Source organism: Kryptolebias marmoratus, linkage group LG21, assembly GCF_001649575.2.
Source record: "Kryptolebias marmoratus isolate JLee-2015 linkage group LG21, ASM164957v2, whole genome shotgun sequence".
NCBI lineage: Eukaryota > Metazoa > Chordata > Actinopteri > Cyprinodontiformes > Rivulidae > Kryptolebias > Kryptolebias marmoratus.
The window spans coordinates 3816979-3831329 of NC_051450.1; the positions used below are offsets into that span (position 1 = coordinate 3816979).

The window sequence follows — 14351 nt, forward strand, 5'->3', positions numbered from 1 at the left end:
CGGGGGGCAGGGGGGCGGGGGGGGCAGCGTTTGAACCTGAGGTTACAAACCGCAGCAGCCCTGAGCCTGAAGGAAGAAGAGAAGCAGCAGAGACACCTGGAGCGGTCGGGACAAGCCAGAACCGATCCGATCCGGCTGGTAATCCGGCTGATTCCCAGCAGGAAGACAGACCGAGGTTCGGGTTGGATCTGTGCAAACAGAACTTGTGTGGAAACGTTTCTGTCAGGAGAACCTTGTTTGTTCTGCTCCTGAAGTTTGTTCTCCTTTAATGAGAAACAAATGTTCCTTCAGTGTCTGTAAAACTGAGTTACACACGGCTCTGGGTTTGTTGAGGTCCACTAGCTGCGGAGGCCATCTTGCTAACAGACAAACACACAGGCTGTTACATGATCACCCATCGATAAATAAAACTGCTGCTGTTTATCCCTAAAACCCTGGAATCTATTCAGATCAGTTCCTCAGAGGTTTGGCTTTTGAAGAACCTGGACATGAGAATATTCAGACTCACCAGCCTCTGCAGGATCCTCTTGCTCTTGTCGTCCGTGCAGTAGTCGGACAGGATGCTCCTGTGGACCAGAACCAGACCGTTCAGGAAGAGCCAGGACCCGAACCAGAGCAGAGCGAAGACCAGGGTCCCCCTGCGGGACCAGAGGCGGAGACCGAGCCACCTGAGGAGGCACAGCCTGCCGCCGCGGCCCGCTGCCGCCGCCGGAGGTCCTCCGGGGAGCATCGTGGTCCGGGAGGAGGTCCCAACCAAAACCTGATCCCTCTGAATGTTCAGCTGATGGACATTTTCTCAGCCTCAGAAAAAGGAAATAAAATCTTTTCTTTGAGTCTTTTGTCCTTTGATGTAAAGCGCTCTATCATCTGCATGTGGTGTGACTCAGAACCAGGATTTTAACTGTCGGCTCTCCCATCATGTCTCCTGTCTGAGATCAGCTGCAGAGTTCAGACAGATGTGTGTAAAAATCTGCTGGAGCTCGAGTCATCCATCGTTCAGCTGGACGTCTGTCCACAAACATGGCTGAACGTTGGCTGTTGGGTCCAAAGATCTGGGCTCAGTGTTCCTCACAGATCTGGGATCAGATGTTTGTTTTAGCAGAGTTCACGGTGGAGGTCTGAGTCTTTGAAGAGTCCAGCAGAATCCGGACCAGCGTCCCGTCGGGCTCCTGAAGACACAGAATTTATTTACATCAACATTAATCAGCAGGAAAAACTTTAACTTTAACTTTCAAAACATTCATGTTTCTGCATCATGAAATTCATTAAACCTACTTTTGAAAAATTAAACTGGTCTCAGATCAGTTCTGAGTCATCATGGATTTTATTAGACTTTTTTTTATTAATCTCTTGATTTTATGAATTTTCCTGCTGATACTGAGGATTTTCTGTCCAAAATGTTTCTGATAGTTTCAAACTTTATTAATGAGGAAGTTGAATTTAAAACTCAGCCAATAAAACACAAAGATCACTTCTAAACAAATTACTGACAATGTTCCTACAAGAAGCAGGAAACAGTTTATCTTCTATTAATTATAGCAGTCTAAAAAAGAAAAATGTTTTTTACATTAAACAAAGAAAAGTGATTTGATTATAACTTTTAATATATTTTATATTTTAAGACCCAGAAGGTAACTGCTTCCAGCTCTGACTGATTTTATTATTTCATCTTAATTAAATCCTCATTTAAACTTGTTTTATTTCAGTTTTTATGTTTAGTCTTTAATTATTTTCACTAGTTTCTTGTTCACTGAGTCTTTTTTCTGACTGGAAGACATTTCGTGTCTTTCTGTTGGGACATTTTTCCGTCCCTTCGTGTCTCGGTTCAGGTCCAGGTCGTCATTCTGTTGGTTTGGATTCAGACAGATTTAATCCAGTCTTCACAGATTTTAATCTCTGAAAAGTAAAAACTGTTAATTTAATTAAAAGTCTGAGACCTGAGGATGAATCCGTTATAAACGTTAAAAACAGGAGAAATGTTTGCTCACCTTCAGAGGAAGACCCTGGTTTCCTCCTCAGCCTTTGAAATGTTCGACTGGTCGTTTTCTGGTTGAATGAAAGACTAAAATCCAGACGGAGACGTGAGGAAAACCCTCAGATTCTCCTCCAGGTCCTGGTCTCTGATCAGGTCCTCCTCGGGGAAAGAACTCCAGGAGACCAGGATTAATCCAAACTTTTCTTAGAGGGCTCGGTTCTGAGCGGGCTCTGCCTCTGAGACCCGGGTCCAATGGTTCTGGGGTCCGACAGGAGCAGCAGCAGGTCTCAGACGCTCCTCAGGAGGAGGAACTGGACTCCTGGATCCCAGCAGGAGGAGATCCAGCTGCTGAACCCTGAGTGTGGACTGACAGGCAGCCGCCGAGGCTCCGTCTGAGCTCCCTGCAGCTCCTGGTGTGTGTGTGTGTGTGTGTGTGTGTGTGAGGCAGGAGGGGAGGAGGAGTGTGTGTGTGAGGCAGGAGGGGAGGAGTGTGTGTGTGTGAGGCAGGAGGGGAGGAGGGTGTGTGTGTGTGTGAGGCAGGAGGGGAGGAGGAGTGTGTGTGTGTGTGTGAGTCGCGCTCAGGCTTGTCCGTGCAGCCTCGTTCCTCCTTCTCTCTGCTTCTGATTTCAGGGACAGAAATCTGACTTGAATCAGTCGAATCTTTTCCTGGGAGCAGAAAACCAACCTGCTCATCCTCCGCCTGTTTCTGCCCCGTTACCATGGTGACACTGAGCCTCGCCAAATTAAAAGCTCTCCGGTGATTAGTCCCACACACACACACTTTCTGCTCTGCTTTGTTCAAATGTTACTGAAGTTCAGCTAACAGCAGCAGAGACGAGTGGAGGAGCCGACGGGGTCAAAGGTCAAAGGTTAAAGGTGAACTCAGAGCTTTGTTCCTCACAGAGAGCAGAAAGAAAATTAAACAGTGAGATCTAAGACACCAGAAGAGCTCGTTAAGCTGACAATCATCAATCAGCTGGTCTGCATGTTGATTATTTTAGCTGTTAATACCTGAAAACCTTCGGCTCGTTCAGCTGACGGCTGCTGGGACTTCGGCTTTTGGACTTTTCAAAATATTTAACTTTTTTTCAAAATAAAATAGCCCACAGAAATACTTTTATTTTTTACTGATTCCTGCAAAAACATTGTTCTTCTTTGGCTAGATTTAGCTTTTAGCTTCAGCTTATTTCTGCTGGTTTCACTCAACGTTTAGCTTTCAGCTAATGTTTTACTACTTTTAATTGTTAGCTAGCTTTTAGCTGTTTTTAATTAAAGAGCTGCTTTTAGCTACAGATTTGCTAATTTTACCTCTTTAGCTACAGCTCTAATTTGAACTTTTAGCTGCACTTTTACCACATTTTGCAGTTAGCCTCACCTCTGCTGAGGGTTTCATATTGCAGCATTTAGCTGCTGTTTTGGCTGCTTGTAGCTCCTGTTTTAAAAGCGCTGAGCGTTCACAGAGGATTCAATTTCTTCGGCTGAATTTAAATTATTTTGGGCTGAATTCTGCTTCAGCCTTCTGGAGTTTTGGAGCCTTTTTTCCTGCCTGAAAAAAATAGTTTTAGCTGCAGGTGAGAGTTAAAAACCAGCAGCTTCTGTCAGCTCCAATTAAACGCTGCAGAACGAGATGCTCGTTAACTCCCTGCCCTCAGCTGAACCTCTGTGGTCCAGCAGGCCGCTGCTCTGAGCTCCTCTGAGCTCCTCGTTAGAGGCAGCCAATTATCTGAGCTCCTCGTTAGCTGCGGCCAATTATCTGAGCTCCTCGTTAGCTGCGGCCAATTATCTGAGCTCCTCGTTAGCTGCGGCCAATTATCTGAGCTCCTCGTTAGCTGCAGGAAGCTTTTTTCTGTCAGGAAATCATAAAGATGCTGAAGCTGTTTAAAAACAATAAATTAGTTCAATTAATGAGTTCTGTTGTTTGATAGAATCTGGATTTTCTGCAGATTTTAAATTAAATATTAAAATTAATCTAATTTATATTTAAAGACAAAAAGGAATATTTATCAGGATAATAAGTCCTTCTTTAAATCTAACATAAATTATTCATCTTTCTGCTCATATTTTCTGTTTTATTCTGAAATTTGACAGAACTTTAATTTATTTCTTATTCTGAGTAAAACTGGTTTATGTTTATTTATTTTTCTTGTTATAAAAAGTCCTAAAAGTTAAATATAAATGACTGCAGGAACTCTTTTATGTTTTATTATATTTAGAAGATGAATTCTTCAGCTTCTGATAAAGTTTTATTACTTTAAACTCTGTTTGAAACTTGTGAGGTGCTGCGGCGCCCCCTGCTGGTAGAAAACTGGATTTATTTATAAATTTTGTCAGATTACAGGTATATTAAAATAAAATAACTTTGTTCAGTTTTACAAAAACACAGTTTAAACCAAACAAAGATGTCTTAATTAAAGGGTTAAATCAAATCAAATATCTTTTTTTTAGTTTCAGATACTTAATAATTATCTGCATTTATTTTTCATAATAAACGATTTTTGAATCAACCAATTGTTTTCTAATCTGCATGTTTTGCTTTTTTTAATGTTTTAATTCTGTAAAGAAAGAAACAGTTTAGACCAAAAAGAAATAATCTGAAAAACAACAAAAACTTATAACTGATTATTTATCAGAAAGTTCACCTAAAAGAGTAAATTCTGTTTGTTGCTGTTTTAAATAAAACACTAAATAAACTATTTTAAAATTATTTTTAATCGCTGAAGGCTTCCTGTAGACCTTTACTACTACCACTACTACTACTACTACTACTACTACTACTACTACTAATAATAATAATAATAATAATAATAATAATAATAATATTAATTTCTACAGCACAAAACTGTTAAAAAACTCAGGAAATAAATCTTTAATTTATCTAAAACAATTATCCTTTTTTGTTTGTTTGGTTTTTTTAGCATAAAATAATTAATAAATTGCAATTAATTAATAGATTTTTTAAAAACAACAAAAACTCATCAGTTTTTTTATTTATAAAATAATAAAAATAAAAGAAATAAATTTATGTTGTAGTTTCCATGTTTGACCACTAGAGGTCAGAATAGCTTCCCTTATTTTTAATAAACAGGTTTTTTTAAACAGAAGTTTAAACTTTTATTTTTTATTGACTAAATAAAACAAACTTTTATTTATTATTGAATAAATAAAAAAACATTTATTTTCACCAAATATCCATCTGCTTCTGCTCCACGTGAATCGAGCACAAAAACGTGATAAAATAAAAAGATAACCACTTCATGCAGAGTCTGATTTTATCAGCAACAAACTCAACATTTCTGAAAAGTTATCTGATTTTCACAAACAGGTTCTTTTAGTTTGGTCTCTGGTGCACAAACACAACTTTTCACCCCATCGATGCAGCATCTGGAATAATAAAGACATAACACAGATATCTCTTTTTATATATATCAAAATATAATGTTAATGTGACTTTAATATTGTAAGACTTTAATATTGTAATTAAGGCTATTCCTTCTGGAGTTTAAGAACACATTTAAACCGTCTCCTGGGTTATTATGATTATTATTATTATTTCTGTTACTGACTGTCATGGAGGTAAAATATGTTTCATCCACAAAAAGCCAAAAAATTCATGCCCTGTTTGAAAAACACGTTGTTGCTGCCTCATATGTTATTTCAAACTGGTCCTGTAATATTAAAAATATTAATTGGAAAAAAGTCTAACTAATAAAATTAGAGGGGTCTCTTACAAAGTTATACACAAAAACTACCCAGCTAATCATTATTTGCTCAAATTTAATAAGGATATTAACACAAAATGCTCATCATGTGATTCTCAGTTCTGGGTTTATTATCAATAGTATACATAAAGATTTTGATTTATGTTGGGTTAATGTTGTCCTTGGTTTTCACAATTATTCAAAAATAGAAGAAAATAATTATTTTTTAATTAATTTGATTGTATTTTTAGCAAAGTTTTTCATTCATGAATGTAAATTCAGTGGAAATATTTCTTGTTGTGACTTTTAAAATTGACCTATTTAATTACTTTCAGTTACTTTCTTATTCAAAGAGCTTTAAGGCAATCAAAACAGTCAGAATATTAAATAACTTGTTAATAACTTGTAAATAACTTCATGTTGTAATAACTCCTGATGTTGTTATGGTGCTCTGTTCTCTGTTCCATATTGTTTCTTGTTCTTTAATAAAATATAAAATAAAAAACAGTTTGGTTCACAAATAAAGGATAGAAAATGAAAGTCAGAGTCGAAGCTGAAGCTTCCTGCTGTCCCTGAATGCAGCATCAGCCTCTGATTTCTGCAGAATTAGTGAATTTGTTCATCGTGTGGAGCTCAGGAGCTCAGGAGCTTTGAGTCTGTGGCTCAGGTTCGGGTCTTTCCTCGGAGTGAGGACAACAACTGTTCGGTGTTCGTGGTTCTCCTCTGACATCACTGACGGGTCAGAACCACACAGCTGACATCAGCGCTTTCCTCCTCCTCTAATCCACCAAACAAAGTGCTGTGAAATCAGCTCGCTCTGCGCTGACAAAACAAAACTCTGCTGAGCACCGAAAGAAAGGAAGAAATAAAATCTAAAACGAGTCAAACTGGAAGCAGTTAGTGTCTGACCTGCTGCAGATGAGAGGACTGATGAGCTAACGGCTGGTCCTCAGGTCTGCAGACCTGCAGCAGCTCTGTAATAACCTGAAGTCGTTTCTGGAGATGTTAACGAGGCCAGTTTGTTGGAGTTTAATTAATTATTTCTTCTCATAAAGACAGAAACTTTCATCTACTTTAAAGTTTTATCAAAGGAGACTTGCTGTTATCAGAACGTATTTTTATTGTTTTCCTATGAATTTATTATTCATTTAATGAGTTTTAGTCGACGCTCCTGAGGACCGCTGCAGATAGACCAAAGGGCCGCATGTGGCCCCAGAGCCACGGGTTGCAGACCTGTGGACTGTCGTCTTAAAAGAACCTTAAAGTTCATGGAAACAGTTTCTAAAAAGCTGTGGAACCAAACACTGAAATCAGAAAACAGATTTTATTTCAGCTAAATACAGGAAGTGCTGATTAGGTTTAAACATGTTTGACCTCCGGTCCTGCAGGGGGCGACACCAGGAAAGGGTTTTTGTGTTCTTAGACTTTAAAAACATTAAAGCTGGCGTCAGAACTTCTCTCCACATCCTGACAGACGCTCACTTCTCTAGAATCACTCAGGAAGTCTCTGCTGCTTTGACTTCACTCGATGTCCTCGTCCTCCTGGAAGGTCTCGTCCTCCTCCTCGGCCGTGGCGTCCTGGTACTGCTGGTACTCGGACACCAGGTCGTTCATGTTGCTCTCCGCCTCCGTGAACTCCATCTCGTCCATCCCTTCCCCGGTGAACCAGTGCAGGAAGGCCTTCCGCTGGAACATGGCCGAGAACTGCTCCGAGATGCGCTTGAACAGCTCCTGGATGGCGGTGCTGTTGCCGATGAAGGTGGCAGCCATCTTGAGGCCGCGGGGGGCGACGTCGCAGACGGCCACCTTCACGTTGTTGGGGATCCACTCCACGAAGTTGCTGCTGTTCTTGTTCTGGACGTTCAGCATCTGCTCGTCCACCTCCTTCATGGACATGGGCCCGCGAAAGACCGTGGCGACCGTCAGGTAGCGCCCATGGCGGGGGTCGCAGGCCGCCATCATGTTCCTGGCGTCGAACATCTGCTGGGTGAGCTCGGGCACGGTCAGGGCGCGGTACTGCTGGCTGCCCCGGCTCGTCAGGGGGGCGAAGCCCGGCATGAAGAAGTTGAGGCGGGGGAAGGGCACCATGTTGACGGCCAGCTTTCGCAGGTCGGCGTTGAGCTGTCCGGGGAAGCGGAGCGAGGTCGTCACGCCGCTCATGGTGGCCGACACCAGGTGGTTCAGGTCTCCGTAGGTGGGCGTGGTGAGCTTCAAGGTGCGGAAGCAGATGTCATAAAGAGCCTCGTTGTCGATGCAGTAGGTCTCGTCGGTGTTCTCCACCAGCTGGTGGACGGACAGCGTGGCGTTGTACGGCTCCACCACCGTATCCGACACCTGGCGGAGCACAAGACGTCACGGAGGCAAAAACATGGCGCCGTCACAGCGGCCGAAGCACACGTACCTTAGGCGAGGGCATGACGCTGAAGGTGTTCATGATGCGGTCAGGGTACTCCTCCCGGATCTTACTGATCAGCAGCGTGCCCAGACCGGAGCCGGTGCCGCCTCCCAGAGAGTGGGTCATCTGGAAACCCTGCAGGCAGAAGCACAAACTGAGCCGCCCTCCGAGTTCCCAAACCGTAAAACAACGAGCCGGGGGGAACATCTGCTGGAGAACTTTCCCTGGAAGAAGTAAAGAGTTTGGGAAAAGTGTGGAATACCTGGATTTCCTGAGCATCTGAACTGAAATTCACTTGTTCCCCCATAAATACTCAGCTTTGTCACACCTACAGTGAGGTTCTGGTCCGAGGAGCGGAACCAGCCTTCAGTTCTTTAGACGTTCCTGTCGTCGTTTAACCGAGCAGCTCGGAGAATCACCGTCTCGTCATCTTTGGTAGTTTTCACTCGTTCAGCTACAAAAAAGAAACAACTTCTGGAGACAAAGATCCTAAAGATCTGTCGACTGGACTCCGGCTCATCCCTTGAGTTTTTGTGTCAGAGGTCAGGGGTCAGAGCTCAGAGGTCAAAGGTCAGGGGTCCGCAGTTAGGGGTCAGAGCTCAGGGGTCAAAGGTCAGGGGTCAAAGGTAGAAACTGAAGCTGATTTTGGACCTTAGCGCTCGTATTAAAGAGAAGAAGACGTTTCTTTCACCTGCAGACAGTCGCAGTGCTCACACTCCTTCCTCACCACGTCCAGCACCGAGTCCACAAGCTCCGCCCCCTCCGTGTAGTGACCTTTGGCCCAGTTGTTCCCAGCGCCTGTCTGACCTGCGAGGAGAAGATCCACGAGTGAAACGTGACACCGGACAGATGCTCAGACAGAACCAAACCAAAGTTACCGAAGATGAAGTTATTGGGTCTGAAGAGCTGCCCGAAGGCTCCGGACCGAACGCTGTCCATGGTTCCTGGTTCCAGGTCCACCAGCACGGCCCGGGGGACGTATTTATGTGCTGCACAAACAGAACCGCTCTTTATTTCCAACACCGCACCGGAGGAGCCACGGGATCCGAACGGGTCCGCTTACAGGAGGCTTCGTTGTAGTAGACGCTGATCCGGTCCAGCTGCAAAACCGAGTCGCCCTCATAGTTCCCTGCAGAGTCGATGCCGTGCTCGTCACTGATCACCTCCCAGAACTGAACAACAAAACAACAAACCAACATCTGGGTCAGCTGGAGCGTGCACTGACCCAAACAGCTGGGCCCAACAGGTTCTGTCAGAACCAGAAGGGCTCGTCTGTGTCGAGCATCAGCTGAACAAATAAAGGCAGAAAAAACTGAAAACAGGAGTTTGGGTCAAACTTAATAAAAAGCTGGATCCTCCTCTGGGATCCAGCTTCCTACAGGAGGTGCTACAGCTAGCTGCTGATGCTCCGACCAGCCGTGGGCTCATCAGTCCTGTCAGAGTTCAGCGTCAGGTTAAACCCGCCGGCGCTGATTGGAAGAAGATAAATTTATCTGCCGCCGCTCCTCAGAACATTCCTTCAGTTTCACTTTAAATTCAGATTAAAGAGGATCAGGTTTACTTCTTTAAGGGTTAAAATAAACTGAATCAGTCTCTTCTGCTGAATGTTTCACTTTTACATTTATTTTTATTTAGTGAAAGGTTTCATTTCATCAGAAGTGAGAACAGACTGAACCGAGCCTTACTGGGTTCTGGTTCTGGTTCTTTACCCAGGATTAAATGAGTCACCTGAATGTAAAACTAGAAGTCAGACAAATAAGAACAAACTGGACCCGGTTCGAACCTTGGTTCCGATCTGGTTCCCGCACTGCCCGGTCTGGATGTGGAGAATCTCCCTCATGGTCCTGGTCCTGGTCCTGGTCCTGGTCCTGATCCTGGTTCTGGTCCTGGTCCTGTCGATCCTCCGCAGCTCTGAGTCTATGGAGCTCCGTGCACGCGCCCGGTTTCATCTCCTCTCACAGGCACGCGCGTGCACGTGACCACGCCTCGATCGCGCGCGTGCACGAGCCTCCCCCAGTTTGGCCCAGTCAGCAGAAAAATCCTAACCGGAAGTAGAAGGTTTCACGGTTGAAAAAAAACTTTAAAAATCTATAGCCCCGCCCCCTCCGGCTGTCAATCACAGCGTAAGGCCAATCAAATCATCACAAAACAAACAGCAGAGAAGTAAAAACTTTTCCATCTGAGTGTTTTGGTTTTAATTGTTTATTGGTTGACCCGAAGGGGGCGGGGCTTAGAGCGGAACCAGCCTCAGCTTCTGGTTGGAGAACACCTGTTACCTGAGCTGACAGATTGTTCCTTGGAGATTTCAAAGCAGAATTCTGGCTGACGATGAGGAGCTGCAGACTGAAGGTGATGAAGGTCTGAGGGACGCAGCAGAACCAGGAGCGCTTTAATCAGCGTTCAGGAAGTTTGACAGCTTTTTATTCCCAAACGTTGGAGGAAGACTTTTAACTCAGAAATATAAAACGATAAATCAGAGTCAGAAACATTTCATCAAACATCTTTATTCACATATTTGATGTGGATCAGTGCAGGCGTTGGACTTCCTGGACCCGAGTCCGTTTATCTGGACTCCTGCTCGTCTGCAGTGAGCTGCAGCAGGAAGGACGAGACGCAGAGCAGCAGGCGGGCCGCCAGCCGGGTCAGACAGCCGAGGCAGCGCAGAACCCACCTGAACATCAGAGACACACTGCAGGAAGGAGGAAACAGCAGCCGAAGGGTGATCACCCGCAGGAGACTTTCAGCTGCTGGGACCACAGCAGCCAAGGGGTGATCACCAGCGGGACTTTCAGCTGCTGGGACCACAGCAGCCGAGGGGTGATCACCAGCAGGACTTTCAGCTGCTGGGACCACAGCAGGAGACTTTCAGCTGCAGGGTGGCTGATTGTTGGGGGTTCAAAACCCACCACGAGTAAAACGAGGATAACAGGAGCCAAAACGAGGACAACAGGAGCCAAAACGGGGACAACAGGAGCTAAAACGAGGACAACGGGAGCTAAAACGAGGAGAACGGGAGCTAAAACGAGGACAACGGGAGCTAAAACGAGGACAACGGGAGCTAAAACGAGGACAACAGGAGCTAAAACGAGGAGAACAGGAGCTAAAACAGGAGCTACAACAAGGCCAACGGGAGCTAAAACGAGGAGAACAGGAGCTAAAACGAGGACAACAGGAGCTAAAACAGGAGCTAAAATGAGGCCAACAGGAGCTGAAACGAGGACAACGGGAGCTAAAACGAGGAGAACAGGAGCTAAAACAGGAGCTACAACGAGGCCAACGGGAGCTAAAACGAGGACAACGGGAGCTAAAACGAGGACAACAGGAGCTAAAACGAGGACAACAGGAGCTAAAACAGGAGCTAAAACGAGGCCAACAGGAGCTGAAACGAGGACAACGGGAGCTAAAACGAGGAGAACAGGAGCTAAAACGAGGACAACAGGAGCTAAAACGAGGAGAACAGGAGCTAAAACAGGAGCTAAAACGAGGCCAACGGGAGCTAAAACGAGGAGAACGGGAGCTAAAACGGGGAGAACAGGAGCTAAAACGAGGACAACGGGAGCTAAAACAAGAACAACAGGAGCTAAAAGTAGCTAAAGGCTTGAAATACTGTACCAGAATTCTCAGAAATAACTGAATTTGTGAAAATAAATCCGAATAAAAGAACCTTTCTTGTGTTCTACGTTCTGCCCGATCCTGAACGGACCCGTCTGGACTCGGTTCTGGACCTACCTGAGGACGTGTTTGGCCCGGGTGCACCTGAAGTCGTAGGACAGCGAGTACGTCTTGTACAGCGTGGCCCTGACCCCCAGGCAGCACAGGAAGGCCTCAGGGTGCAGCTTGTAGAGGTCAAAGGTCAGTTTGGCGACCCCGCTCTTCCTGGGCTCTCGGAAACTGGGGAGGATCTGAGCGACAGGAAGCAGGTCTCATGTTGAGCTCCAGCTGGTGTTTGTCCCTCAGCAGGAAGTTCTCTCACCTTGCTGTGCGTCCACATCTCCCCCCTGCTGAGGACCATCAGCTGAGCGCTCCCGGACAGAGACTGGAGGAACTCCTCCGAGTCCACCACGGTCCCGTCCTCCTCCAGGACCAGAGTCAGGTCGTCCCAGCAGCACGCCGTGAAGACCCTCGCCGCCTGACAAGAACCAGCAGGACACAGGAGTTCAACCTTCTGAGCCCAGAGTTCTCCGGTGGAACCTCCTCGTTCACCTGCTGCAGCAGCTCGTCCAGCGAAGACGCCACCAGACTCCGGCGCCGCCTGCGGCTCTGGCTGCAGACCCGATAACAGCGAGGATGACGAGACGGGAGGATGTGGCGCGAGATGGTGGTCTGCACCGTCTGCACCGACCTGACAGGAAGTTGGGACACGATCAGAACTGAGAAGCTGCTTCTGCACCTCGTGACCCGGATCAGTGGGTTCTGTCGGGTCAGGACTTTCAAGTCTTCAGGTTTATAAAACGTAGATTTATCAGGAAATGCAGAATTTAACAGACGTAAAGCTGAACTGAGGTTTGTTTGCTTGGAGACAGGAAAGGGTTAAAAACAAACGAGCAGATCCTGTTTTTAATCAAAACCAACATGAGACCAGAGAAGTTTGACATTTTTAAATTAAACTCTGCTTCTTTGTAGCCTTCGTCACCACGAAGGGCAGGCTTGTCTGTTAGCAAAATATCTCCTGAACCAGAGGCCAGCCTGATTCAAGATGGCTGCCACAGCTAATCCACCTGAGTGAGCACATGAATGTCTTTAACTTCTTACAGACGTTCAGCTGCAGAGGAAAAGTTACAGAAAATAACAGAAATCCTGAGTTTTAACTTTAAGAATGATTTAACTTTAAAGGTAAAGTGTAGTTTTGACTTTAACCCCAAACTGACGTCGTTTTAAAAGCATCAGGTCAGAGATTAAACCTGTGGAGCGTCTGCGACTCCACAGACATCAGGTCGAACTCCGCTCTGATCTCACCTCCTCAGAGTTTCCGGCAGAAACGCTTTGGCGTAATTCATCCCGGACTGGAAGGACAGAGGAGCCATCCTGGTCCTGGTCCTGGTCCTGGTCCTGGTCCCGGTCCCGCAGCTGGACCAGAACCGGTCTGACTCTGATCAGCTGCTGCTCCGGGCAGCCGGCCTGTGATTGGTCAAAGATCAGAGCAGAAGCCCCGCCTCCAACAGCAAAATGAAGTGAATAAATGAAGCAGAATGACTGAAAATAATCACTTTATTTCTGTCACGACCCAAAGAAACAAACATTTCATCCCATTTTAATGTTCAGATGATAAAATAGATGAACACAGTAAAACTAAAAGTGCAGCTTTAATACTGAGATAAATGAATCCTCTGAACTAACTGGATAAAAAGCAAATACTCGTTTGATGAGGAAGTATCCGAGTACATCAAGTCTTTCCTTCGGGAGTAAAAGCTTTTCAGCTGGAGCTCTGAGAGGATTAATCAGAGGAAGTCCAAATTCTTCATCTTTCACCCACTTTTCCTCCTGAAGTCCAGCTTTGTTGGAGTTCTTTGGGCCTCCAGAGGAAATTCATCCAGCGAGTCAGAGAAGCAGCAAACAGGAGGCAGGTCGAAGACGACAGACTGGGTCCAGAAAGGACCTCAGGTCGCTTTATTTTGAAAAGTAATCCAATGTGAAACCCTTCATGACTGAGTTTGTGTTGTTGTGTTCAGAGTTCTGAACAAACAGAGAGGGTCCCGTTGGAACAAAAACATTCATGGATTCCGTCCCTTTATTTCTACAGAAGGCCTTTTATTCCACTGTGAGAACAAGAAGAAGCTCGTACAAACAACTCCTCTTCCTGTGTTTAAAGAGTCTCCTCCAAATGTTCCTCACATCAGAGCAGAAACTGCTTCTCTTTTCTTCCAGCTGTCCAGGAGCAGAACCAAACCCAGATCAGGCCACGGCGGGGACAAAATACTGCAGAGACACGTCTTCATGCAGCACAACCAGGTGGACCACGTTCTGATGGACCAGATCTGAGGAGACAGATCATCTCTGGTTTGAATCTGAAAGTAAAAAATCCGACTCCTCTGAGGTTCAGTGAATGCAGCGTTATTTCAAGTGAACAAATAAAGACAAGAAAATGGATTTTATTTCAATCAATCAATCAATCAACTTTATTTATATAGCACATTTTAAAAACCACAGGGGTAGCCAAAGTGCTGTACAATAAAAAGGAAATAGATAAAACAAATAAAGAGATAAAAAACGATAAATAGATAAAAGAGACATACACATATGAGTTCACAGCAGGTATGTTTTAGGTGCCAAGAAAGACAAAAAA

The 14351-nt window shown here is 45.0% G+C and overlaps 3 protein-coding genes across 3 annotated transcripts in view; all 3 read right to left on the reverse strand.

The window, feature by feature from the left end:
* Positions 1-2696, reverse strand: part of LOC119616650 (MAGE-like protein 2) — a 15822-nt gene extending 13126 nt beyond the window's left edge. Inside the window, exons 1-3 of the mRNA XM_037973322.1 lie at positions 2661-2696; positions 1110-1169; positions 509-860 (exon numbers count right to left, since the gene is read on the reverse strand). Of these exons, the coding sequence (XP_037829250.1) occupies positions 509-860; positions 1110-1169; positions 2661-2696 (448 nt within the window). The remainder of the gene's footprint in view (positions 1-508; positions 861-1109; positions 1170-2660) is intronic.
* Positions 2697-6978: 4282 nt separating this feature from the next.
* Positions 6979-10109, reverse strand: LOC108251789 (tubulin beta-6 chain). The gene is made up of 6 exons (XM_017403719.3): positions 9852-10109; positions 9132-9240; positions 8947-9057; positions 8760-8875; positions 8075-8203; positions 6979-8007 (listed from the first exon to the last, which is right to left on the reverse strand). Exons 1-6 carry the CDS (start codon positions 9906-9908, stop codon positions 7195-7197), a joined length of 1335 nt encoding a protein of 444 aa, XP_017259208.1. The 5' UTR covers positions 9909-10109; the 3' UTR covers positions 6979-7194.
* A 488-nt stretch (positions 10110-10597) lies between these two features.
* On the reverse strand, positions 10598-13131 carry LOC108251788 (cell death activator CIDE-A). Its single transcript, XM_017442220.3, has 5 exons — positions 13025-13131; positions 12272-12410; positions 12042-12197; positions 11798-11970; positions 10598-10739 (listed from the first exon to the last, which is right to left on the reverse strand). The coding sequence occupies exons 1-5, from the start codon at positions 13090-13092 to the stop codon at positions 10631-10633; spliced, it is 645 nt and encodes a 214-aa protein (XP_017297709.2). The 5' UTR covers positions 13093-13131; the 3' UTR covers positions 10598-10630.
* Positions 13132-14351: the final 1220 nt, after the last annotated feature.

Bases quoted from the DNA above. Each gene is read 5' to 3' on its own strand.
- LOC108251788 (XM_017442220.3), bottom strand. From the start codon at position 13,092: ATGGCTCCTCTGTCCTTCCAGTCCGGGATGAATTACGCCAAAGCGTTT. The intron at 12,198-12,271 runs GTGAACGAGGAG...GGTTCTTGTCAG, and splicing joins TGGACGAGCTGCTGCAGCAG to GCGGCGAGGGTCTTCACGGC. The intron at 11,971-12,041 runs GTGAGAGAACTT...CCTGTCGCTCAG, and splicing joins AGATGTGGACGCACAGCAAG to ATCCTCCCCAGTTTCCGAGA.
- LOC108251789 (XM_017403719.3), bottom strand. From the start codon at position 9,908: ATGAGGGAGATTCTCCACATCCAGACCGGGCAGTGCGGGAACCAGATC. The intron at 8,876-8,946 runs GTAACTTTGGTT...TTCTCCTCGCAG, and splicing joins ACCCAATAACTTCATCTTCG to GTCAGACAGGCGCTGGGAAC. The intron at 8,204-8,759 runs GTGAAAGAAACG...TTCTGCCTGCAG, and splicing joins AGCACTGCGACTGTCTGCAG to GGTTTCCAGATGACCCACTC.